The sequence below is a fragment of the Indicator indicator genome, chromosome 25, assembly GCF_027791375.1.
Source record: "Indicator indicator isolate 239-I01 chromosome 25, UM_Iind_1.1, whole genome shotgun sequence".
Lineage (NCBI taxonomy): Eukaryota > Metazoa > Chordata > Aves > Piciformes > Indicatoridae > Indicator > Indicator indicator.
Window position 1 is genome coordinate 16,653,695 of NC_072034.1, and position 25,525 is coordinate 16,679,219.

Consider the following 25,525-nt stretch of genomic DNA (forward strand, 5'->3'; position numbering starts at 1 on the left):
TTTGCTCTCTGGCTTTAGGAGAACTTCTTCATGAAGTGCAGTTTGAGGTAGGCAACGGTGAGGAAGATGAGGGTCATGCAGGCCAGGGCCAGGTGGTTCTGCCACAGCCCCCAGGTGCTCACCTCGATGCCTTGCCTCCTCAGGTACTCGTCCCCAATGCACCACCTGCAGAGCAGCACACAGACAGGGACCAGCTCAGGCTGCTCTCCTGGAAGCAGAGGCTGTCCTAAGGCTAGGAGGGCCCTCAGGGAGCATCTGCCCACAGCTGGGCTCAGCTGCTCCAGGTCACACCCTGCCTGGCCTTGCACACACCGCTAAGGGAGGAGGCAGCCACCTCCTAACCTGTATCAATGTGGTTCTGGGGTCTAGCAGAGACTCACAGAATGGCTCAGGGTGGAAGGGACCTCAGAGCTCATCTACTCCAAACCCTCCTGCCAAGCCCAGGGACACCTCCCACCAGCCCAGGTTGCTCAAGTCATCATCCAGCCTGGCCTGGAACACACCCAGGCAGGAGGCAGCCACAGCCTCCCTGGGCAGCCTGTGCCAGAGTCTCAGCACCGTCCCACTGAAGAACTTCTTCCTCAGCTCCAGCCTAATCCTGCTCTGCCTCAGCTTCAAACCATTCCCCTTGGCTTATCTGAGACACCCTCAGCAAACGTCTCTCTGCAGCCTTCCTCCTGGGGCAGAACTTGTTCCTCACATCCAATCTCAATCTGCTCTGCTCTCATTTCAAGCCATTGCCCCTGGGGCTGCCCCTGCAGGCCTTTGGCAGCAGTCCCTCTGCAGCCTTCTTGGAGCTACTGCAAGGCTGCTCTGAGGTCTGCCTGCAGCCTTCTCTTCTCCAAGCTCAACAGCCCCAGCTCCCTCAGCCTGTCCCCATAGCAGAGCTGCTCCAACCCCCTGAGCATCTTTGAAATTTGAAGTGTCTGAGAAGATGCCAGGAAGCTGTGGTGTGATTCCCTGTCTCTAGCAGCCAGGCAAAGACCTCCCCCCTTGGGACCTATCTCCTCTGTTCCTCTTATCTCTCTCATTTCAATCACCTCCTTTCATGCCTGTTTCTATTTCAGTTGGGTTGTTTCCTGTAGCCACCACCAGTTTCCTCCAGGAGGCTGAAGTGAAGTTCTGAGGCTGAATTTTTTTTGGGGGGCTGTTTGGATTCGTTCCACGTAAAGGCAGCTCAGAGAAAAGTGAGCAGCACCCCACCAGGGAATTTGTGAGTGCTATAAACACCAAAAGAGGACAAGAATCAGAATGTTCCCTGCAGACAGAAAAGCAAAGCCCCACTCAAACCTTCCATTGTCCTCACAAAACCTCACAGAGCAGGCTGGGCAGCAGTGGACATCCAGCTGGAGATCACTGACAAGTGATGTCCCTCAGGCATCTGTGCTGGGACCTGTGCTGGTCACTGTTTGCATCACTGCTGCAGACAGCAGGGGGGAGGCACCATCAGCAGTGTGCAGATGGCACCCAGCTGAGTGGTGCTGGGCATGTGCCAGAGGAACAGGAGGGCATCCAGAGGGAGCTGGGCAGGCTGCAGAGGTGGTGCCAGGGGAAGCTCCTGAGGTTCACCAAGAGCAAGTGCAGGGTCCTGCAGCTGGGCTGGAACAATCCTCAGTGTCAGTGCAGGCTGGGGGAGGAGGGGAGAGAAAGCAGCCCTGAGGAGAAGGACTTGGGGGTGCTGGGGGGGAGAAGCTGGCCAGGAGCAGGCAGTGTGAGACTGCAGCCCAGAAGGCCAAGGGCAGCCTGGGCTGCATCCAAAGCAGTGTGGCCAGAGCTGGAGAGAGAGGATCCTGCCCCTCTGCCCTGCTCTGGGGAGACCTCACCTGCAGGGCTGGGGCCAGAGCTGGAGCCCTCAGCACAGGAGGGACCTGGACCTGATGGAGAGGGTCCAGAGGAGGCCACCAAGATGCTCAGGGGGTTGGAGCAGCTCTGCTGTGGGAGCTGGGGGAGTTCAGCCTGGAGAAGAGAAGGCTGCAGGCAGAGCTCAGAGCAGCCTTGCAGTAGCTGAAGGGGCTCCAAGAAGGCTGCAGAGGGACTGTTGCCAAAGGCCTGCAGGGACAGCCCCAGGGGCAATGGTTTGAAATGAGAGCAGAGCAGATTGAGCTTGGATGTGAGGAACAAGTTCTGCCCCAGGAGGCTGCTGCAACACTGCAAGAGGTTGCCCAGGGAGGTGGTTGAGGCTCCATGGCTGGAGATCTTCCAGGTGAGGCTGGAGAGGGCTGTGGGCAACCTGATCTAGTGGAGGATGTCCCTGCTGAGTGCAGGGGGTTGGCCTGGAGGAGCTTTGGAGCTCCCTTCCAGCCCTGACCCTTCTGTGTCTCTGTCTCACACAGACCACTCATGCTTTGAGGCTTTCCTCAGCTCCTGCTGGTGAGATTCACTGGAAGGCAGCACAATACTCACGTCTGGTTTGTCTGTGAGCAGCTGACATTGCCAACCACATCTGTGATGTTGCTGGGGCCACAGAAGTCCAGCCCACTCAGTTCATTGATTTGCAGAGCCTGGGAAGGGGAAAGAAACAATGGCAGCAGAGATCAGTAGGGAGAGGGATGAGGCAGGAGTGAGATGAGAGAGAGTTCAGCTCAGATTTACTCCAACTCCAAGGAGACCTTCTGGTGGCCTTGCAGCATCTGAAGGGGGCTCCAAGAAAGCTGGGGAGGGACTTTGGAGGGTGTGAGGGAGGGATAGGAGTGGAGGGGATGGAGCAAAAGTAGAAGTGGGGAGCTTGAGACTGGATGTGAGGAAGAAGTTGTTGGGCAGGAGGGTGGTGAGAGCCTGGCAGAGGTTGCCCAGGGAGGTGGTGGAAGCCTCATCCCTGGAGGTTTTTGCAGCCAGGCTGGATGTGGCTGTGAGCAACCTGCTGTGGTGTGAGGTGTCCCTGCCCATGGCAGGGGGTTGGGACTGGCTGAGCCTTGAGCTCCCTTCCAGCCCTGACAGTTCTCTGATTCCAACACCTGATGCTATCATTACTTGTTGTGGCCACAGCACTGATCTGTAGGTTGGCTTGGAAGGGACCTCAAGGATCATCCAGTTCCAACCCCTTGCCATGGGCAGGGACACCTCCCACCAGCTCAGGTTGCTCAAGGCCTCACCCAACCTGGCTTCCAACACTTTGAGTCTTAGAACCTCCACAAGTTCTCTAGGCAACCTGTGCCAGTGCCTCACCACTCTCCTGGCCAAGGATTTCCTTCTAATGCCTATTTTCTAATCAGCAGCCTGGTTCTCACACACAGCAATGAACAGCAGGTGCTGAGCCAGGCTGTCCAGGGAGGTGGTGGAGTCTCCATCCCTGGAGGGGTTCCAGAAAGCTGTGCCCATGGCACTTGGGGCCATGGTTTAGTGGTCATGGTGGTGCTGGTGGGACTGGATGAGCTCAGAAGGCTCTTCCAACCCCAACAAGTCAATGAGTGAATGAGTCTCTCTGTCTCCAGGCCTTAACACCTCCCCCTGACTAACCCATGGCATACTTAACCCCCAAATTTCTCCATGGAACCTCATCCTGGCTTAAAGGGACCAAAATGAGGAGACAAGTCCTAGCTTGGCAAGTTTCAACTTGACTGATGGCAAAGAGAAGGATTTGGGTTTGGGGCTCAGAGTGTCCTTTACTCTTTCCTCTTCTTTAATTGCTTTCACAGGAGGTTAGGGGCTGGAAGGGACCTCCAAAGCTCACCCAGTCCAACCCCCTGCCAGAGCAGGGGCACCCAGGACAGGGCACACAGAACACATCCAGGTGGGGGTTGAATATCTCCAGAGAAGGAGACTCCACAACCCCCCTGGGCAGCCTGCTCCAGGGCTCTGGCACCCTCACAGGGGAAAAATTTCTCCTCCTGTTTCCATGGAGCTTCCTCTGCCTCAGCTTCCACCACTGCCCCTTGTGCTGGCACTGGGCAGCACCCAGCAGAGCCTGGCTCCAGCCTCTGGGCACTCCCCCTGCACATCTTCATCCCCAGCACTCAGCTCCCCCTCAGGCTCCTCCTCTCCAAGCTCCAGAGCCCTCAGCTCCCTCAGGCTCTCCTCCTGAGGAAGATGTTCCACTGCCTGCAGCAGCTCTGGGGCTCTGGGCTGGACTCTCTCAAGCACTTCCCTGAGGTCCTTCTGGAGCTGAGGGGCCCAGAACTGGACACAAGATTCCAGCTGTGGCCTCAGCAGGGCAGAGCAGAGCAGAGGGGCAGGAGAACCTCTCTGACCTCCTCCCCACAGCCCTTCTGATGCACCCCAGGCTGCCCTTGGCCTCCTTGGCCCCCAGAGCACATTGCTGGCTCAGGGTCAACCTCCCACCCACCAGCACCCCCAGCTCCTTGTCCCCTTCACTGCTCTCCAGCAGCTCAGTCCCCAACCTCTCCTGCTCCATGAGGTTGTTCTTCCCCAGCTGCCAGACTCTCCCCTTGCCCTTGGGGGATTTCTTTCCATTTCTCCCTGCCCACCTCTCAGCCTGTCCAGGTCTTGCTGAATGCTTTGGGGTGGAAGGGACCTTAAGGATCATCCAATTCCAGCCTGCTGGCCCTGGGCTGGGACACCTGCCAGGAAAGCAGGTTGCTGGAGGCACTGTGCCACCCAGACACAGCTTCCTAGGTGTGTGGAGAGGAATTGCAGCACTTACTTGCATGCCATAGCGAGGGATGCTGAAGTACTTCAGCCAGGAGAGCCAGGGCAGGACACTTGGGAGGTTGACCAACAGCCCAGAGAAAATCTAGAGACAGGAGTGACAAAATAAAACCCAACCAAAAAAACATCAAAACAAGTCCCAAACTGCACCCTTCTACCCCCTGCTCTTCTCCAACTATTGGTTCTCCTGCCCCAGCTCAGAAAGCTCTGGGAAGTCATCCCTAGGGAAAGCAATTCTGCCAGTGGAAGAACAAGGAGGGGAGGGAAGGAATCACTTCTGGTCCCCAGTTTGGGGCTATAACCCCCTGTGGTCCTTCTTCCAGCATGAGTTCTGGGGAATGCTTGCATCCATGGATTAAACCTGGATGCTGTGGGTCTCACATGGGTTCCTGTGGCCTTATCTGCTGTTGCTGGAGCATGTGGAGGTGCTGGAGGGTAGATCACAGGCTCACAGGATGCTAGGGGTTGGAAGGGACCTCTGGAGATCTTCCAGTCCAAGCCCCCTGCCAGAGCAGGACCAGAGAATGCAGCACAGGGCACACAGGAACACATCCAGACAGGGCTGCAAAGGCTCCAGAGAAGGAGACTCCACAACCTCTCTGGGCAGCCTGCTCCAGGGCTCTGGCACCCTCCCAGTGCAGAAGTTCCTCCTCCTGCTGAGCTGGAACCTCCTGTGCTGCAGTTTCCATCCCTTGCCCCTTGGCCTAGCCCAGGGCACAAGTGAGCAGAGGCTGTCCCTGTCCCTTCCTTCCTGCCCCCCAGCCCTCAGCTCTTGAGAGACATTGAGCAGATCCCTCTCAGCCTTCTCCTCTCCACACTAACCACCCCCAGGGCTCTCAGCCTTTCTTCACACAGGAGATGTTCAAACCTCTTCATCACAAATCCCTGAGTGCTCCAGAAAGAAGCAGCAGCCCTCCACAAAACTCGACTTGAAGACAGAGTTGTCAGTGACTTGCAAGGGGGCACTGCAGGAAGCCTGCTCAGATGCAGGGAGGTTCTTCTGGCCTCCACTGCCTCTTCCCTGCCTGAGGCCTGGAAGCCAAGCCCTGCACTCCTCTGTCCTTCAACTGCCAAAGCAGCTGCCCCCACCTCATACACATGAGCAGCAGCAAAGCCCAGCTCAGGAAAGCTGAGCTGCAGCCACACTTCTGAGGCAAGGCTGAGAGCCCTGGGGCTGTTAGCCTGCAGAAGAGCAGCCTGAGGGGATCTGATCAATGCTGATCAATACTCCACGGCTGGGGGTCAGGAGGATGGGGCCAGGCTTTGTTCAGTGGTGCCCAGGGACAGGACAAGGGCTCAGGGCACAGAGTGGAACATCAGAAGTTCATCTGAACATGAGGAGGATCTTCTGTAATGTAAGGGTGAGGGAGCCCTGGGGCAGGCTGCCCAGAGGGGTGGGGGAGTCTCCATCTCTGGGGACATTCAGAACCCACCTGGATGTGTTCCTGGGGGACCTCCTAGGTGATGCTGTTTGGCAGGGGGGTTGGACTGGATGATCCCCAGAGGTCCCTTCCAACCCCTGTGTTTTCCAAGCCAAGCTTTCCCAGCAGGAGCAAATGTTTAATTCTCTTGATCAAACTCAGACTTTCTGCCTTTTACACCAGAGTGCATGGAAAGGGAGAAAGATGAGGATGAGGTAAAGAAAAGGGAAGAGGAAGATTGCTGAGATCTGGTATGACTCTTGTGCTTGTGCTGCCTGGAGAAGCTTCAGTGTTGTCAGTCAGTGTCCTGTAAGCTTTAACTCAACTGCTGGGAGCACTACAAGCCTACTGGATGTGTTTCTGGGTGATCTTTTCCAGGTGCCCCTGTGGTGGCAGGGTGCTTGGACTGGGTGATCTATCCATAAACCAAAGGGTTAGGCTTGCACTTAGTGGTGCTGTGCCCTGAAGAAGAGCAGTTTGCTGCTGGTCTTATCATGTTTTTGGCTCCTCATTATCTGTATGGGGCCTGGCTCCTAGCTGTAGCTCTTTGTGTGGTGCCTGGTTCTGACCTGCCCCATGCTTGGCTCTTCAGCCAAAGAGGCCAGCTGCAGCTGTGGTCCTCACAGAATCACTGAGGCTGGAAAACACCTCTGAGATCATCAAGTCCAGACCAGCAACCTCCTGCCCAGCCTTGCTCTTTGCTGTGCTAGCTGCAGGCTGTGCAATCTGAGTGGGAAGGCAGCAGGCAACAGAACCAATATAGGATAGGCTGGGGCTGGGTGGAGAGCAGCCCTGAAGGAAAAGGCCTTGGGGGTGCTGGGGGATGAGAAGCTGAGCAGGAGCCAGCAGGGAGCACTTGCAGCCCAGAGAGCCAAGCAGAGCCTGGGCTGCAGCAAGAGAAGTGTGGCCAGCAGGGCCAGGGAGGGGATTCTCCCCCTCTGCTCCACTCTGCTCAGACCCCACCTGCAGCTCTGGGGCCAGGGCTGGAGCCTCTGTTGCAGGAAGGATGTGGAGGGGCTGGAAGGTGTCCAGAGAAGGGCCCTGAGGATGAGCAGAGGGCTGGAGCTGCTCTGCTCTGAGGACAGCCTGAGAGAGTTGGGGTTGTGCAGGCTGGAGAGGAGAAGGCTGCCAGGAGACCTTCTGGTGGCCTTGCAGCGTCTGAAGGGGGCTCCAAGAAAGCTGGGGAGGGACTTTGGAGGGGGTGAGGGAGGGATAGGAGTGGGGGGGATGGAGCAAAAGTAGAAGTGGGGAGACTGAGATTGGATGTGAGGAAGAAGTTGTTGGGCAGGAGGGTGGTGAGAGCCTGGCAGAGGTTGCCCAGGGAGGTGGTGGAAGCTTCATCCCTGGAGGTTTTTGCAGCCAGGCTGGATGTGGCTGTGAGCAACCTGCTGTGGTGTGAGGTGTCCCTGCCCATGGCAGGGGGTTGGGACTGGCTGAGCCTTGGGGTCCCTTCCAGCCCTGACAGTTCTCTGATTCTAAGTCCAGCCTGTGACCTAATGTGAGCAGAGCAGGCTGTGGATCATGTCCTCAGCCAGCCACATTTGTCTTTGGAAAGCTAAAGGAGAGGGAGAGAATCACAGGAAGGACCTTAAAGGCCATCAGACTCCAACCCCTGCCAGAGACAGAGTCACCTCCCACTAGAGCTTGCTCCAAGCCTTCTCCAGCTCTTCATCACTTCCAGGGCTGAGGCCATGTAGCCCTAGGCTGCTTTTCCCTGCTTTCCAGGCTGGATGGTGGCTGCCAGAGGCACAGGGGAGGTGGCAGAGGAGCTTCTCTCCCTGTCCCTCACACACAGCCCTCAGCTCCTCTTAGCTAAAAGGACAAACCAGAGGGTTTTGGTCCCCAAAGTGTCCCAAGCAGACAGAGCAGGATGGGGACCCCAGGGCCCTTCTGCAGCACTCAGCTAACTCTGTGCTGGAAGGGCTGAAGGTTTCAGCATTTCCAGGGCTTGCAGGCTTTGGGCTGCTCACAATGATGAAAACAAAGCCACAGTCCTCAGCTACAGGTTTGCTCCAGCCACCACACTCTGCCCTGCTGCAAGGCTGCTGGGGTGCTGGTGGGACTGGATGAGCTCAGAAGGCTCTTCCAAGCCCAACAAGTCAGTGAGTCAATGATTCTCTCTGTCTCCAGGCCTTAACACCTCCTCCTGACCAACCCATGGCACACTGAACCCAAAAATTCTCCAGGGAACCTCTTCCTGGCTTAAAGGAGCCAAAATGAGGAGACAAGTCCCAGCCTGACAAGTCCAAGCCTGACAAGTCCTACCTGGACAAGCCCTACCTTGATTGATGGCAAAGAGAAGGATTTGGGTTTGGGGCTCTCAGTGTCCTTTGCTCTTTCTTCTTCTTTAATTGTTTTCACAGGAGGTTAGGGGCTGGAAGGGACCTCCAAAGCTCACCCAGTCCAACCCCCTGCCAGAGCAGGGGCACCCAGGACAGGGCACACAGAACACATCCAGGTGGGGGTTGAATATCATCAGAGAAGGAGACTCCACAACCCCCCTGAGCAGCCTGCTCCAGGGTTCTGGCACCCTCACAGGGGAAAAATTTCTCCTCCTGTTTCCATGGAGCTTCCTCTGCCTCAGCTTTCACCACTGCCCCTTGTGCTGGCACTGGGCAGCACCCAGCAGAGCCCAGAGTGCTGGGAGGGCTGCTGGGCTGCAGCATTTTCCAGGGGTTGCAGGCTTTGGGCTACTCACAATCATGAAAACAAAAGCCACAGTCATCAGCAGGTTGGCTACAGCCACCACACTCTGCCCTGCTGCAATGGCCAGGGCCATGGCAGTGGCTGTGTAGGACACCATCATCAGGGAGAACATCATGGTGAAGAAGGCTCCTGCTGTAGGCTTCAGACCTGAAGGGATCAGGACAAGAAGAGGTTTCAGTGGCATGGAACCACAGAATGGGTCAGGCTGGAAGGGACCTCAGAGCTCATCCAGTCCCAACCTCCTGCCATGGGCCACAGAATGGGTTGGGTTGGAAGGGACCTCAGAGGTCATCCAGGTGGAGGTGTTACAGGTGGCTGGGCTGGTCCTTAGGGGTGGCATCATCTGAGGTGTTCTGTCTGTCTCCAAGCACAGACTACACTCCCCCTACCCCTCAATGGAAGGGCTCATGGCAGAATCAGGCACAGAATAGCTCAGGCTGGAAGGGACAAGGTCACAGAATCACAGGTCACAGAATCAACCAGGTTGGAAGAGACCTCCAAGATCATCAAGTCCAACCGATCACCCAAGCCTAACTGATCAACTAGACCATGGCACTAAATGCCTCACCCAGTCTTTTCTTAAACACCTCCAGGGACATTGATCCCACCCCTTCCCTGGGCAGCCCATTCCAATGGGCAATCCTTCCTTCTGTGAAGAACTTCTAAGATCAAGCCTAAACTTTCCCCTGCACAGCCTGAGACTGTGTCCTCTTGTTCCGTTGCTGGTTGCCTGCGAGAAGAGACTGACTCCATAACCCAAGTGGAAGGACCTCAAGGATCGTCCAGCTCCAAGCCCCTGCCATGCCCAGGGACACCTCCCACCAGCACAGCTTGCTCAGGGCCTCATCCAGCCTGGCCCTGAACTCCTCCAGGCAGGAAGCAGCCACAGCCTCCCTGGGCAACCTGTGCCAGTCTCTCCCCACCCTCACTTGAAACAATTCCTTCCTCATCTCCACTCTCACTCTCCCCTCTCCCAGCTCAAAGCCATTGTCCCTCATCCTGTCCCTCCCAGCCCTTGTCCAAAGTCCCTCCCCAGCTCTCCTGGAGCCCCTTCAGGTACTGCAAGGCTGCTCTAAGGTCTCCCTTGGAGCCTTCTCCAGGCTGAACAGCCCCAACTCTCCCAACCTGTCCCCACAGCAGAGCTTCTCCAGCCCTCTGATCATCTTGGTGGCTTCCTCTGGAGCCTCTCCAGCAGCTCCATGTCCTTGTGCTGGGGGCCCCAGAGCTGGAGGCAGTGCTGCAGGTGGGGTCTGAGCAGAGCAGAGCAGAGGGCAGAATCCCCTCCCTGTGCTGCTGCTCTCCCTGCTCTGGATGCAGCTCAGCACACAGCTGGCTCTGGGCTGCCAGGGACCATTGCTGGCTCCTGGGGAGTTTGTCACCAACTGACACGCCCAAGGCCTTCTGACAGGTCCCAGCCTCCTTGTCCCTTGAAGGAAACCTCCCAAGGCCATTCCCACATGGAGGCTGAGAGAGCTGAGGAAGCTGAGGGGAGACCTCATTGCTCTCTGCAGCTCCCTGACACAGGAGGTTGGAGCCAGGTGGGGATTGGGCTCTGCTCCCAAGTAACCAACAACAGGACAGCAAGAGATGACCTCAAGCTGCACAAGGAGAGGTTTAGGTTGGAGATGAGGAAAAATGTCTTTGCTGCCAGGGTGGTCAGGGATTGGCACAGGCTGCCCAGGGAGGTGGTGGAGTCCCCATCCCTGGAGGAGGTGTTCAGGAAATAAGGAGAATTACAGAACCTGAGAACAGTTTTGGTTGGGAGAGTCCTTTAAGATTGAGTCCATCAGACCCAACCCCACCACGGGCACCAAACCATGGCCCCAAGTGGCATGGCCACAGGTTTCTTGACCCCCTCCAGGGATGGGGATTCCACCACCTCCCTGGGCAGCGTGTGCCAGGTTCAGAAGTGGCACTACAGGACATGGTCTAGGGGTCACAGAGTTGTTATTTAGAAGAGGGAGGTCCCTGGCAGCCCAGAGCCAGCTGTGTGCTGAGCTGCATCCAGAGCAGGGAGAGCAGCAGCACAGGGAGGGGATTCTGCCCTCTGCTCTGCTCTGCTCAGACCCCACCTGCAGCACTGCCTCCAGCTCTGGGGCCCCCAGCACAAGAAGGACCTGGAGCTGCTGGAGAGGCTCCAGAGGAGGCCATGAAGTTGATCAGAGGCTGGAGAAGCTCTGCTGTGGGGACAGGCTGGGAGAGTTGTGGCTGTTCAGCCTGGAGAAGAGAAGGCTCCAGGGAGACCTCAGAGCAGCCTTGCAGTACCTGAAGGGGCTCCAGGAGAGCTGGGGAGGGCTGTGAGGGACAATGGCTTTGAGCTGGGAGAGGGGAGAGTGAGAGTGGAGATGAGGAAGGAATTGTTGAGGGTGAGGGTGGGGAGAGACTGGCACAGGTTGCCCAGGGAGGCTGTGGCTGCCTCCAGCCTGGAGGTGTTCAAGGCCAGGCTGGATGAGGCCCTGAGCAAGCTGTGCTGGTGGGAGGTGTCCCTGGCCATGGCAGGGGCTTGGAGCTGGATGACCTTGGAGGGTTCCTTCCACCCTGAGCCACTCTGGGGCTGTCTGTCACAGCCTCTGCCATGACTGCTTCCATTTTGCCATGCCTGCCTTTCCTGCCATGCCAGCCTGCTGCTGTGCCCAGCACAGGCACACAGCTCTCCATGCTGAGCTCCGCAGGGGGCTGCCAGCAGGGCACCAGGCTCACCTAGCATGAAGTAAGTGATACAGGTGAAGATGATGCTTGGCAAGGTTCTAATGGGGATCAAATCCGCCAGCAACTTCGAGATGAAGTAGACAGAGATCCTGTAGTAGCCACTGATGTATTCATGGCTGCAAGACAGACAGACAGCTCAGGGCAGATGGCAGCAGGGAAAACCAAGATTGCAGACAAATGAATTCTACCTGACACAGGGGGGGAAAAAAAGGGGAAAGAAAATAAGGATTAAAGAGTTTTTTGTTCATGGTCAGGGCTGCAATGCCCTCTGAGGCCCAGGGAGCATCACATGCAGGGTGGATTTTGGGGCAGAGATACCTGTGCCTAAGCTTGTCACAGAATGGTCAGGGCTGGAAGGGAGCTCAAGGCTCAGCCAGTCCCAACCCCCTGCCATGGGCAGGGACACCTCACACCACAGCAGGTTGCTCACAGCCACATCCAGCCTGGCTGCAAAAACCTCCAGGGATGAGGCTTCCACCACCTCCCTGGGCAACCTCTGCCAGGCTCTCACCACCCTCCTGCCCAACAACTTCTTCCTCACATCCAATCTCAAGCTCCCCACTTCTACTTTTGCTCCATCCCCCCCACTCCTATCCCTCCCTCACCCCCTCCAAAGTCCCTCCCCAGCTTTCTTGGAGCCCCCTTCAGATGCTGCAAGGCCACCAGAAGGTCTCCTGGCAGCCTTCTCCTCTGCAGCCTGCACAACCCCAACTCTCTCAGGCTGTCCTCAGAGCAGAGCAGCTCCAGCCCTCTGCTCAGACCCCAGCTGCAGCTCTGGGTCCAGGTCTGGAGCCTCTGTTGCAGGAAGGATCTGGAGGGGCTGGAAGGTGTCCAGAGAAGGGCCCTGAGGATGAGCAGAGTGGAGCAGAGGGGGAGAATCCCCTCCCTGGCCCTGCTGGCCACACTTCTCTTGCTGCAGCCCAGGCTCTGCTTGGCTCTCTGGGCTGCAAGTGCTCCCTGCTGGCTCCTGCTGAGCTTCTCCTCCCCCAGCACCCCCAAGGCCTTTTCTTCATCCAAGCAGAGAGAGAGAAGCTGAAAGTGCTTTCAAGAACCCAAGCTGCCATCTCCTGTCCTCACCTGGAGGTCACAAACTTCTCCACCAATACCCAACCTCAGCATTTTTTTTTCCCCCCACAGGTGTTAATCACTTTCAACCCTGAGCCATTTGGAGCCATTTGCAGGCAACTTATGAAGGGTGGAAGAGTTCCTTGGCCATCAGCACCAGCCAATAACTGTCTCACTCTGCACTAGGAGGGCTCAGCTGAGAGTCCCCCAAGCTCTGGCAGGGGTCCCTGGGCTTTACTTACATGAAGATCTTTTTTTCCACCACGAAGAGCTCAATGGCTGAGACACTGCTGAAGCACTGGTTGGTGGTCAGGAAGAACATGGCCCCCACCCTGCAACACAGCAAGGCAGCAAGCTGGGGTCAAACAGCAGAGGAGGGATGGAGCCAAGACAGAGGAGGGCAAGACTCAGATTGGATAAGGGAACAAAATTAGAAATGGGGAGATTCAGATAAGATGTGAGGAAGAAGTTCTTCCCCATGCTCCCTTAGCTGTTCCTCCCCAGCCCTCTTCTCCACACCCTTCCCCACCTTTCTTGCCCTTCTCTGGCCCTGCTCCAGCTCCTCAAGGTCCTTCTTGCACTCAGGACCCCAAAACTGAAGCCAGCACTCAAGCTGTGGCCTCCCCAGTGCTGAGCCCAGGGGGACAATCCCTGCCCTGCTCCTGCTGCCCACACCATTGCTGCTCCAGCCCAGGCTGCTGCTGCCCTTCTTGCCCCCCTGGCCACCCCCTGGCTCCTCTCCAGCTGCTGCCACCCAGCACCCCCAGGCCTTTCCCTGCTGGGCACTTTCCACTCTGAGCATGGAGGAGAGTCTGGAATCCCCATGGAGTCCCCATTACAAGAAGGATCTGGAGGGGCAGGAAAGTGTCCAGAGAAGGGCCCTGAGCATGAGCAGAGGGCTGGAGCTGCTCTGCTCTGAGGACAGCCTGAGAGAGTTGGGGTTGTGCAGGCTGGAGAGGAGAAGGCTGCCAGGAGACCTTCTGGTGGCCTTGCAGCATCTGAAGGGGGCTCCAAGAAAGCTGGGGAGGGACTTTGGAGGGGGTGAGGGAGGGATAGGAGTGGGGGGGATGGAGCAAAAGTAGAAGTGGGGAGCTTGAGATTGGATGTGAGGAAGAAGTTGTTGGGCAGGAGGGTGGTGAGAGCCTGGCAGAGGTTGCCCAGGGAGGTGGTGGAAGCCTCATCCCTGGAGGTTTTTGCAGCCAGGCTGGATGTGGCTGTGAGCAACCTGCTGTGGTGTGAGGATGGGTTGGGCTGGAAGGGAGCTCCAGAGCTCATCCAGGCCAACCCCCTGCACTCAGCAGGGACATCCTCCACTAGATCAGGTTGCCCACAGCCCTCCCCAGCCTCACCTGGAAGATCTCCAGCCATGGAGCCTCAACCACCTCCCTGGGCAACCTCTTGCAGTGTTGCAGCAGCCTCCTGGGGCAGAACTTGTTCCTCACATCCAATCTCAATCTGCTCTGCTCTCATTTCAAGCCATTTCCCATTGCCCTGTGGGATGTCAGTCTGGAGTGTCCACCAGAGTGCAGGGAGATCCCAGCACAGTGCCTGCAGCTTGGCAGAACATGACCTAAGGGCCCACATCCCATGGGAAAAGCCTTGACTGCAGCTCTGAATGGGTTTGGACTACAAACCTGAAGTAGAATTATAGAATCCTGAAGGTTGGGAAAGCCCTCGAAGGTCATCATCCAGTCCAACCTCCTACCCAACAGCTCTGTGCCCCAAAGGTTATGGCCACAGGTTTCTGGAACACCTCCAGAGAAGGAGACTCCACAATCCCCCTGGGCAGCCTGCTCCAGGGCTCTGGCACCCTCACAGGGGAAAAATTTCTCCTCCTGTTTCCATGGAGCTTCCTCTGCCTCAGCTTCCACCACTGCCCCTTGTGCTGGCACTGGGCAGCACCCAGCAGAGCCTGGCTCCAGCCTCTGGGCACTCCCCCTGCACATCTTCATCCCCAGCACTCAGCTCCCCCTCAGGCTCCTCCTCTCCAAGCTCCAGAGCCCTCAGCTCCCTCAGGCTCTCCTCCTGAGGAAGATGTTCCACTGCCTGCAGCAGCTCTGGGGCTCTGGGCTGGACTCTCTCAAGCACTTCCCTGAGGTCCTTCTGGAGCTGAGGGGCCCAGAACTGGACACAAGATTCCAGCTGTGGCCTCAGCAGGGCAGAGCAGAGCAGAGGGGCAGGAGAACCTCTCTGACCTCCTCCCCACAGCCCTTCTGATGCACCCCAGGCTGCCCTTGGCCTCCTTGGCCCCCAGAGCACATTGCTGGCTCAGGGTCCTGACCACTCTTGCAGTAAAGAAACTTTACCTCATCTCCAACCTAACCCTCCCCTGCTGCAGCTCCTCCTGTCACTTGTTCCTAGGGAGCAGAGCCCAAGCCCCACCTGGCTGCAGCCTCCTCTCAGGAGCTGCAGAGAGCAATGAGGTCTCCCTGAGCTCAGCCTCCTCTTCTCCACACCAAACACCCCCAGCTCCCTCAGCTGCTCCTCCCCAGCCCTCTTCTCCACACCCTTCCCAACCTCTCTTGCCCTGCTCCAGCTCCTCAGTGTCTAGTGAGGAGCAGGATAAGCAATGGGAGGAATTTTCCCCTTCCCCACTGGAAGGTTTGCCTTTCCTTGCACACTTGGAGCACAGCTGCCTTACACCTCAGCGCTTTTGAGGTTCCTGCTCTGAGGTGTTTCAAGGTAGAGCTCCCTTGCTTGCAAAGCCATTGGTCAGCTCAGGGCCATGCAGCTGTGGAAGGGACACATTAAATATCTCAGTCCAGCTTTGGCTGCACCTCTGGTCCAACCAGGAGAGTGTCTTGTGTCCAGGTCTGGGCTCCCCACTTCAAGAGGGACAGGGAAATACTGGAGAGAGTCCAAGGGAGGCTAGGAGGATGATGAAGGGCCTGGAATATGTCTGGTGAGGAAGGGCTGAGAGCCCTGGGGCTGCTGAGCCTGGGGAGGAGAAGGCTGAGAGGGATCTGATCAATGTCTGTCAATAGCTGAAGGGTGGGGGGCAAGCAGCAGGGGCCAGGCTCTGCTCAGTGCTGTCCTGGGACAGGACAAGGGGCAAGGGACACAAACTGGAAGCCAGGAGCTTCCACCTGAAGAGGAGGAGAAACTGCTTTGTTGTGAGGCTGCTGGAGGCCTGGAGCAGGCTGCCCAGAGAGTTGTGGAGTCTCCTGCTCTGGAGAGCTTCCAGCCCCACCTGGAGGTGTTCCTGGGTGCCCCTGCTCTGGCAGGATGCTTGGACTGGATGATCTCTGGAGGTCTCCTTCCAACTCCCATCTGTGATTTTGCTTTCAAGAGGTAAATACAATTCACACAGAACTGCTGGGTTCCTCCTCAGCCTCCAAGCTGTGTGACCACAGCTTTGTCAGATGTTTGGATGTCCTCCTCTCAGCTGCCTGACCTGTTCTGGAGTCCAGTGGAGTCCTCCTTCAGTCCAAAGAAGATGGCACCAACGACAAGCCCCAGGACAGCAGTGACACACAGCTAAGGGAAGGAGAAGGGAAGCATTATTCTGATGTTCCCACTGCCTCCAGACCCTCAGCAGCCTACTGGAGCTCTGCAGGCAGGGAGTGGAAGCACTTCCAGCAGGCAGGAAAGCTCTCCAAGCTGGGAAGGGAGTCAGTGGGATGGCTCCAGCCTGCAGCACTGCACTGCTCTGAGTCCTGTGCCACTGCTGCCTCCCACACCAAGGCACTGGGAGGGCTGGGAAGGAGCTGCAGCTGCAGCTCACTCTGCTCTGCTGGCACTGTGGCAGGGCTGCAAAACCCTGCAGCAGGATCACAGCTTGGCCCTGACCTCTTGCCAGGCCAGACCCTGAGATGTCAAACCCTCCCATGTCAAAGGTGAGTCCCAGCAGGGTGTTAGCAGCAGTGAGGGGAGGAGGACAACAGTGATCATACAGAATCCCAGGCTCACAGGATGGTAGGGGTTGGGAGAGACCTCTGGAGATGACAGGATCAGAGGATGTGAGGGGATGGAAGGCACCTCTGGAGATGACAGGATCAGAGGATGTGAGGGGATGGAAGGCACCTCTGGAGATGACAGGATCAGAGGATGTGAGGGGATGGAAGGCACCTCTGGAGATGACAGGATCAGAGGATGTGAGGGGATGGAAGGCACCTCTGGAGATGACAGGATCAGAGGATGTGAGGGGATGGAAGGCACCTCTGGAGATGACAGGATCAGAGGATGTGAGGGGATGGAAGGCACCTCTGGAGCTCTTCCAGTCCAAGCCCCTGCCAGAGCAGGACCAGAGAATGCAGCACAGGGCACAGAGGAACACATCCAGACAGGGCTGCAAAGGCTCCAGAGGAGGAGACTCCACAACCTCCCGGGGAGGGAGCCTGTGGCAGTGCTCCACAACCCTCCTAGTGAAGAAGCTGAGGCGGAACCTCCTGTGCTGCAGTTTCCATCCATTGCCCCTCGTCCCTTCCCAGCTGGCAGGCTGCGAACTCCCTGTGGCTCCAGCCTGCAACACAACTGAGCAGCAAGGGAAGCAGCAGGCTGGGGAGAGAGTTTAAGAGGCTGATGTGTGTCCATCCTGTTCAAGCCTCAGTGCCACCAGCCTCAGCCGAACGGAGGAGCCCCAGGCAGTGCTGTCAGCCGCCAAGTGTGAGCAGTGCCTGAGCCTCGGCGCACCCCAAAGCCCTCGGTCCGCGGCCCCCTGCGGCTAAGCTCCTGCCCGGAGGAGCAAATGTCAGAGCTAAAGCAGCTCCTAAGCGCCTCGCAGTGCGAAGCAGGGATCACAGCCAGAGCCATTCGGAGCAGCTTAAGGAGGAAAAAAGGCTTAAGGAGCCCCGGAGCCCTGCAGGAATGCTGCTAAAATCCCTCCCTAATGAGGGGGTGCGGGGCAGAGAGGAAGGATTGTGAGAAAGGAGTCAGGGCCATGGACCTGGGGGGGATTAGGAGCCGCTGGAGAGGCTAATTCCTGTCACAGGGTCAAGCTCTTCCAAAGCAATTCTGAAGGATCTCCATGGTGTCACCATCCAGCCTCACACATGGCCAAAGCCTTTGCACCCCGGGGGGGCAAGAAGGGCAGCAGCAGCCTGGGCTGGAGCAGCAATGGTGTGGGCAGCAGGAGCAGGGCAGGGATTGTCCCCCTGGGCTCAGCACTGGGGAGGCCACAGCTTGAGTGCTGGCTTCAGTTTTGGGGCCCTGAGTGCAAGAAGGACCTTGAGGAGCTGGAGCAGGGCCAGAGAAGGGCAAGAAAGGTGGGGAAGGGTGTGGAGAAGAGGGCTGGGGAGGAGCAGCTGAGGGAGCTGGGGGTGTTTGGTGTGGAGAAGAGGAGGCTGAGCTCAGGGAGACCTCATTGCTCTCTGCAGCTCCCTGAGAGGAGGCTACCGTGAGATGGGAGTAGGGCTCTGCTCCCTAGGAAGAAGTGACAGGAGGAGAGGGAATGGCCTGGAATTGTGCCAGGGGAGGGTAAGGTTGGTGTCAGCCTCACACATGCCCAAAGCCTTTGCACCTCAGCCTTCTGCACTCATTCCCCCTCCAAGCTGGCTGCCTGCTCACTCCTGCTGTATAAAAAAAAAACCGAACCACCATCAAGATGATTCACAGCCTTGGCTCCAGGCCATGTTTGTTTGTTTTGTTTTTTTTTACCTCCTGGCTGCTCTAGAGTGGCAGAGAATTTCAGTGGGAGCTGTGCTGGTGCTGAGAATGCAGAGCTGGGCTCCTGTCTTGGGGGATTGCTGGGGATTAGTAGTGGTGCAGAGGGCAGCCTGGCATTCTTGAGTGCTGGAGGCAAGGGGCAGCCCTGAAGAAAGAACACTTCTGGGCTGGTGCCCCTGGAGAAGCAGCACCCACAGAGCCAGGCAGGGAGAACATCACAAGATGTCCTGGGCTCACTTGAGGGCAGAGAGGGCATCCAGAAGGCTCTTGGAGCAGCTGCAGGAGGTTCAGCAAGTCACAGGGCAAGGTCCTGCAGCTGGGTCAGGCCAGCCCCAGGCACAGATCCAGGCTGGGTCGGGAGCAGCACTGCAGAAAGAGCCTTTGGGGTGTTGGGTGCTGAGCAGCTCCCCAGGAGCCAGCAGTGCCCTCCTGCAGCCCAGCACACAGCCAGAGGAGTGTGGGCAGCAGGGCAGCAGAGGGGATTCTGCCCCTGGGCTCTGCTCTGCTCAGACCTCACCTCCAATCCTGCCTCCAGCTCTGGTGTCCCCAGCAGGAGGACACAGAGCTGCTGGAGCCAGTCCAGAGGAGGCCACAAAGATGCTCCAAGGGCTGGAGCAGCTCTGCTGTGAGACCAGGCTGAGGGAGCTGGGGGTGTGCAGCCTGGAGAGGAGAAGGCTCCAGGGGGACCTCAGAGCTGCCTGCCAGGACCTGAAGGGATCCTGCAGGAAGGCTGCAGAGAGACTTTTCCTGAGGGTGTCTGAGACAGGCCAAGGGGAATGGTTTGAAGCTGAGGCAGAGCAGGGTTAGAGTGGAGCTGAGGAAGAAATTCTTCAGCCCAAGCCCCACCTGGCTGCAGCCTCCTCTCAGGAGCTGCAGAGAGCAATGAGGTCTCCCTGAGCTCAGCCTCCTCTTCTCCACACCAAACACCCCCAGCTCCCTCAGCTGCCTCTCATCAGCCCTGTGCTCAAAGCCCTTCACCAATGAGTCTGTGGAATGGTGTTGAGCAAATCCATGAAGCTGCTTGAGAGGACAGCCTGCTCCTGGCCAGGAGTAGCAGAACTCCTGCTGGAAAAGGCCTTCCCTCCCAAAGCCTTCCAGTAGGGCAGAAGGACTGAGCAGTGTCTGGGGCTGCTGCTCAGCTCACAGGATCACAGAGTTGTCAGGGCTGGAAGGGAGCTCAAGGCTCAGCCAGTCCCAACCCCCCTGCCATGGGCAGGGACACCTCACACCACAGCAGGTTGCTCACAGCCACATCCAGCCTGGCTGCAAAAACCTCCAGGGATGAGGCTTCCACCACCTCCCTGGGCAACCTCTGCCAGGCTCTCACCACCCTCCTGCCCAACAACTTCTTCCTCACATCCAATCTCAAGCTCCCCACTTCTACTTTTGCTCCATCCCCCCCACTCCTATCCCTCCCTCACCCCCTCCAAAGTCCCTCCCCAGCTTTCTTGGAGCCCCCTTCAGATGCTGCAAGGCCACCAGAAGGTCTCCTGGCAGCCTTCTCCTCTGCAGCCTGCACAATCCAAACTCTCTCAGGCTGTCCTCAGAGCAGAGCAGCTCCAGCCCTCTGCTCATCCTCAGGGCCCTTCTCTGGACACCTTCCAGCCCCTCCAGAGCCTTCCTGCAACAGAGGCTCCAGCCCTGGCCCCAGAGCTGCAGGTGGGGTCTGAGCAGAGTGGAGCAGAGGGGGAGAATCCCCTCCCTGGCCCTGCTGGCCACACTTCTCTCGCTGCAGCCCAGGCTCTGCTTGGCTCTCTGGGCTGCAAGTGCTCCCTGCTGGCCTTCTCATCCCCCAGCACCCCCAAGGCCTTTTCTTAATCCAAGCAGAGAGAGGGAAGCTGAAAGAGCTGGACACATTCCAGCAGCTCCAGATCTTTTCTGGAATAGGGGGTCCAGAACTGGAGCATTCAGATCATCTCCAAAGAATTCAGAATTCCAGACCCTGGACCCACTCTTTGTCAGATGCTTCACTGAAGCTGACATGTCCAGAAGCAAACCCACCCCAATGGTTTCATAGAATTCTCAGGGCTGGAAGGGACCTCAAGGCTCATCCAGTTCCAACCCCCCTGCCTTGGGGGCAGGGACACCTCCCACTGGTACAGGTTGCTCACAGCCCCATCCTGATTTAGCCAAGGCAGGAGTGGCAGGAGCAGCCCAAAAGGATGGACCCAGGGTTACCTGAGCTATGGAAGCCTGAGGGTTGCCCACCAGGTTCTTCAAGGTACGTTTGGACACCCATCTGAGCTGGTGAAGGAAGGAGTTGGCATAGGTGATCTGCCTGAAAACTGCCTTGGATTTCTTCTGGCTGCCCAAGGAAATCTTCTCCAGAGTTGATTTGGTCTCCTGGTAGTAGGAAGAGCTGCAGTATTGCTCTGCCAGCTTCTCAGCCAGGATGGAGTCCTCTGCAGTCTGGGCTTCAGTGCTCTCTGCTGGGAAGAGGAAAGCGAAATTAGCTGGGAGGGCTGAGAGTCATGGGATCACAGAGTGGTGGGGAGTGGAATGGACCCCTCCAGAGATCATCCAGTTCAACCTCCCTGCCAGAGCAGGGTCACCCAGGGCAGGGCACCCAGGAACACCTCCAGGTGGGGCTGGAAGCTCTCCAGAGCAGGAGACTCCACAACCTCTCTGGGCAGCCTGCTCCAGGCCTCCAGCAGCCTCACACCAAAGCAGTTTCTCCTCCTCTTCAGGTGGAAGCTCCTGGCTTCCAGTTTGTGTCCCTTGCCCCTTGTCCTGTCCCAGGACAGCACTGAGCAGAGCCTGGCCCCTGCTGCTTGCCCCCCACCCTTCAGCTATTGATAGACATTGATCAGATCCCCCTCAGCCTTCTCCTCTCCAGGCTCAGCAGCCCCAGGGCTCTCAGCCCTTCCTCACCAGACATATTCCAGGCCCTTCATCATCCTCCTAGCCTCCCTTGGACTCTCTCCAGTATTTCCCTGTCCCTCTTGAAGTGGGGAGCCCAGACCTGGACAGCTTTTGTCACAAGATGAGGATGATGATGGCACTCAGCTCAGGGCTCCATACCTGGCTCGGTTTCATCCATCATGGCCATGGCCACTGCTGTGGAATCTCCATTGATGACATCCAGGAAGAAGTCAGCAGGGTTGTTGTGTGCCTCACATTGGTACCCTGCAGGAACAGCATCACAACCCCTCAGAGGTGGGTGTGGGAGTGGCAGGAGGTTGTGCATGGCTGCCAGAGAAACAGCCGTGCAACAGTGCCCACCACCAGCACTGCAGGATGCAAGAGCTCAGTGCTTGCCCATGAGAGAGATGGCACTGCTGGACAGAGCTGGCAGCAAGAGCAAGGTGAGAGAGGAGCTGGCACAGTGTCCTCAACCCCAGCCTGGGCTTTGGGTAATTAAGGTGCAGCCAGCAGCAGCTGGTTAGAGGTCAGCCCTCAGCATGCAAATACAAACAGGTCAAAGGCAAAGAGAGATCCCAGAGCCACAGAACTGTCAGGGCTGGAAGGGAGCTCAAGGCTCAGCCAGTCCCAACCCCCTGCCATGGGCAGGGACACCTCACACCACAGCAGGTTGCTCACAGCCACATCCAGCCTGGCTGCAAAAACCTCCAGGGATGAGGCTTCCACCACCTCCCTGGGCAACCTCTGCCAGGCTCTCACCACCCTCCTGCCCAACAACTTCTTCCTCACATCCAATCTCAAGCTCCCCACTTCTACTTTTGCTCCATCCCTCCCCACTCCTATCCCTCCCTCACCCCCTCCAAAGTCCCTCCCCAGCTTTCTTGGAGCCCCCTTCAGATGCTGCAAGGCCACCAGAAGGTCTCCTGGCAGCCTTCTCCTCTCCAGCCTGCACAACCCCAACTCTCTCAGGCTGTCCTCAGAGCAGAGCAGCTCCAGACCTCTGCTCATCCTCAGGGCCCTTCCCTGGACACCTTCCAGCTCCTCCAAATGCATCCTGGAACAGAGGCTCCAGATGGTCAGCCTGGCAAAGCCCTGCCCCTGCTAACAGACATCATGCCCACTCCTGAGCAAGTGTTATTGGCAACTGATTCATAGAAATACAGAAACAGTTTGGTTGGAGAAGACCTTTAAGAGCATCCACTGCAACCATTCTCTACCTCTGCCCAGGCTGGGGCTGAGCCATGGCCCTCAGCACCACAGCTCTGCCTCTTGAAACACCTCCAGGGATGGGCATTCAACCACCTCCCTGGGCAGCCTGGGACAGGCTTGGAGAACCCTTTCAGGGAAGAAGTTTCTTCTCATCTCCAACCTAAACCTCCCCTGGGGCAACCTGAGGCCATTTCCTCTCCTCCTGTCACTTGTTCCTAGGGAGCAGAGCCCAAGCCCCACCTGGCTGCAGCCTCCTCTCAGGAGCTGCAGAGAGCAATGAGGTCTCCCTGAGCTCAGCCTCCTCTTCTCCACACCAAACACCCCCAGCTCCCTCAGCTGCTCCTCCCCAGCCCTCTTCTCCACACCCTTCCCCACCTTTCTTGCCCTTCTCTGGCCCTGCTCCAGCTCCTCAAGGTCCTTCTTGCACTCAGGGCCCCAAAACTGAAGCCAGCACTCAAGCTGTGGCCTCCCCAGTGCTGAGCCCAGGGGGACAATCCCTGCCCTGCTCCTGCTGCCCACACCATTGCTGCTCCAGCCCAGGCTGCTGCTGCCCTTCTTGCCCCCCTGGCCACCCCCTGGCTCCTCTCCAGCTGCTGCCACCCAGCACCCCCAGGCCTTTCCCTGCTGGGCACTTTCCAGCCACTCTGCCCCCAGCCTTGACCCAGCTCTTTAAGCACCCAGAGAAATACTTCAGCCTGCTGGAACCCTGAGCTTGGTCCAATTCTGACCAAGGTCTGCTGGCATTTGGTTCAAATCAGTACAAACTTCAGAGGTTGCTGCAGTTGTGGGTGGTCACAGGATTGTAGGGGATGGAAGAGACCTCTGGAGATGACAGGATCAGAGGATGCGAGGGGTTGGAAGGCACCTCTGGAGATGACAGGATCAGAGGATGTGAGGGGTTGGAAGGAACCTCTGGAGCTCTTCCAGTCCAAGCCCCTGCCAGAGCAGGACCAGAGAATGCAGCACAGGGCACACAGGAACACATCCAGACAGGGCTGCAAAGGCTCCAGGGAAGGAGGAGACTCCAACCACCCCTCTGAGCAGCCTGCCCCAGGGCTCTGTGGTGCTCACCAATATCCTGGAAGTACTGGAGGGCCTGCTGAGCTGGGCCATGGAACAGGACTCTCCCTGCAGCCAGCAGTGTCAGGTTGTCAAAGAGGCGGAAGATGGAGTAGCGAGGCTGGTGGATGGAGAAGATGATGGTCCTGCCCTGCTGGGCCATCCTGGGGGGCACAGAGACAGAGCTGTTGGCTTGGCAAGGCCAGCTCAGCATTTGGCTAAGAGAACTGGCAAGTGTTGGCTGAGCCTGATTTGAGTTGGGGTGCAGCCAGGAGAGGGGAAAGGGAAAAGAAAGAAGCAGTGGGATGGGAGGGGCAGGAAGGGAGCTCTGGGGATGGAGTCCAAGCCCCCTGCCAGAGCAGGGCACCCAGGGCAGGGCACAGGAACACATCCAGGTGGGGCTGGAAGCTCTCCAGAGCAGGAGACTCCACAACCTCTCAGGGCAGCCTGCTCCAGGCCTCCAGCAGCCTCACACCAAAGCAGTTTCTCCTCCTCTTCAGGTGGAAGCTCCTGGGTTCCAGTTTGTGTCCCTTGCCCCTTGTCCTGTCCCAGGACAGCACTGAGCAGAGCCTGGCCCCTGCTGCTTGCCCCCCACCCTTCAGCTATTGATAGACATTGATCAGATCCCCCTCAGCCTTCTCCTCTCCAGGCTCACCACCCCCAGATCCCTCAGCCCTTCCTCTCCACACAAATGTTCCAGGTCCTTCATCACCCTCAACATCCCTTGGACTCTCTCCAGTATTTCCCTGTCCCTCTTGAAGTAGGGAGCCCAGACATGGACACAACACTCCAGGTCTCACCAAGGCAGAGTAAAAAGGGGAGGTCATATTTAGAGTGCCTGAGAAAATTAAGTTCCCTTTGGTTGGGAGTGTTGCTGGAGGAGGAGATTCTGATGCAGTCACAAAGCTCTGGAGGGTAAGGTTTTTCATCCCCTCTGTTTGCAGTAAACACCAAAGGCATCAAATGAGGCCAGGCAGAGCCTGTGGTGGTTGCTGTCCCGGGGCCAGGGCCTGTGGTGTGGGGCTGGGGAAGCAGCTGGCAGTGCTCTGAGGAGCCCCCACATTCACATCCACCACCTGCCCACACTGCACAAGTGAGTCACCCACTTCCCAGCCCCAGGGGGGCAGGAAAACAAAGGAAGCTCTCCAGGGCCTGGAGAAATGGCAGCCACAGCATGCAGGCACTTTGCAGGGCACTGTGTGTGCTGCTGTGGGCACCGGCACTGCTGGGGGCACCTGCACTGCTCTGGGCATCTGCTCTGCTGTGGGGCACCTGCTCTGCTGTGAGACCATTCACACAGCTCTCAGAGTCACAGAATGCTCTGGGCTGGAAGGGAGCTCCAAAGCTCATCCAGGCCAACCCCCTGCACTCAGCAGGGACATCCTCCACTAGATCAGGTTGCCCACAGCCCTCTCCAGCCTCACCTGGAAGATCTCCAGCCATGGAGCCTCAACCACCTCCCTGGGCAACCTCTTGCAGTGTTGCAGCAGCCTCCTGGGGCAGAACTTGTTCCTCACATCCAAGCTCAATCTGCTCTGCTCTCATTTCAAACCATTGCCCCTGGGGCTGTCCCTGCAGGCCTTTGGCAGCAGTCCCTCTGCAGCCTTCTTGGAGCCCCTTCAGCTACTGCAAGGCTGCTCTGAGCTCTGCCTGCAGCCTTCTCTTCTCCAGGCTGAACCCCCCCAGCTCCCTCAGCCTGTCCCCATAGCAGAGCTGCTCCAACCCCCTCAGCATTTTTGTGTCCTCCTCTGGAGCCTCTCCATCAGGTCCAGGTCCCTCCTGTGCTGAGGGCTCCAGCTCTGGCCCCAGCCCTGCAGGTGAGGTCTCCCCAGAGCAGAGCAGAGGGGCAGGATCCTCTCTCTCCAGCTCTGGCCACACTGCTTTGGATGCAGCCCAGGCTGCCCTTGGCCTTCTGGGCTGCAGTCTCACACTGCCTGCTCCTGTCCCCTTTGCAGCCCTGGCTGGCTGGGGAGCAGTTCCCTGTCCTGCTGTGATGGGAGTCAAACACCCCTGCAGGGCAGCAGAGGTGAGTGGTGAAACCAGGAAGCTCTTTCCAAAGCCATCACCTTTTGAGAAGCAGCAGGACAGCATTGGCAGTGCTGGCATCCAGTCCAGTCGTTGGCTCATCCAGGAACAAGATGGCAGGGTCTGTGATAAGCTCCATCCCAATGTTGGTCCTTTTTCTCTCTCCTCCAGACACCCCACGAGTGAACTGGGTGCCAACCTGCCACAAAGCAATCATAGAATGCTCTGGGTTGGAAGGGAGCTCCAGAAGCTCATCCAGT

General features: G+C 57.7%; 1 protein-coding gene across 1 annotated transcript; it reads right to left on the reverse strand.

Annotated features, from left to right (window-relative positions):
• Positions 1 to 25,482, reverse strand: ABCG2 (ATP binding cassette subfamily G member 2 (Junior blood group)). The gene is made up of 11 exons (XM_054392248.1): positions 25,307 to 25,482; positions 23,253 to 23,404; positions 21,132 to 21,236; positions 20,289 to 20,539; positions 15,901 to 15,983; positions 12,749 to 12,838; positions 11,433 to 11,557; positions 8,725 to 8,879; positions 4,601 to 4,690; positions 2,404 to 2,501; positions 1 to 165 (listed from the first exon to the last, which is right to left on the reverse strand). The coding sequence occupies exons 1-11, from the start codon at positions 25,480 to 25,482 to the stop codon at positions 15 to 17; spliced, it is 1,476 nt and encodes a 491-aa protein (XP_054248223.1). The 3' UTR covers positions 1 to 14.
• Between the last annotated feature and the right edge of the window lie 43 nt (positions 25,483 to 25,525).

Coding starts and splice junctions, on each gene's coding strand:
- ABCG2 (XM_054392248.1), bottom strand. CDS start 25,482: ATGATTGCTTTGTGGCAGGTTGGCACCCAGTTCACTCGTGGGGTGTCT. Junction 23,405..25,306: donor GTCCTGCTGCTTCTCAAAAG/GTGATGGCTTTG, acceptor TGTGCCCCCCAG/GATGGCCCAGCAGGGCAGGA. Junction 166..2,403: donor TGCTCACAGACAAACCAGAC/GTGAGTATTGTG, acceptor GCTGCTCTGCAG/GTGGTGCATTGGGGACGAGT.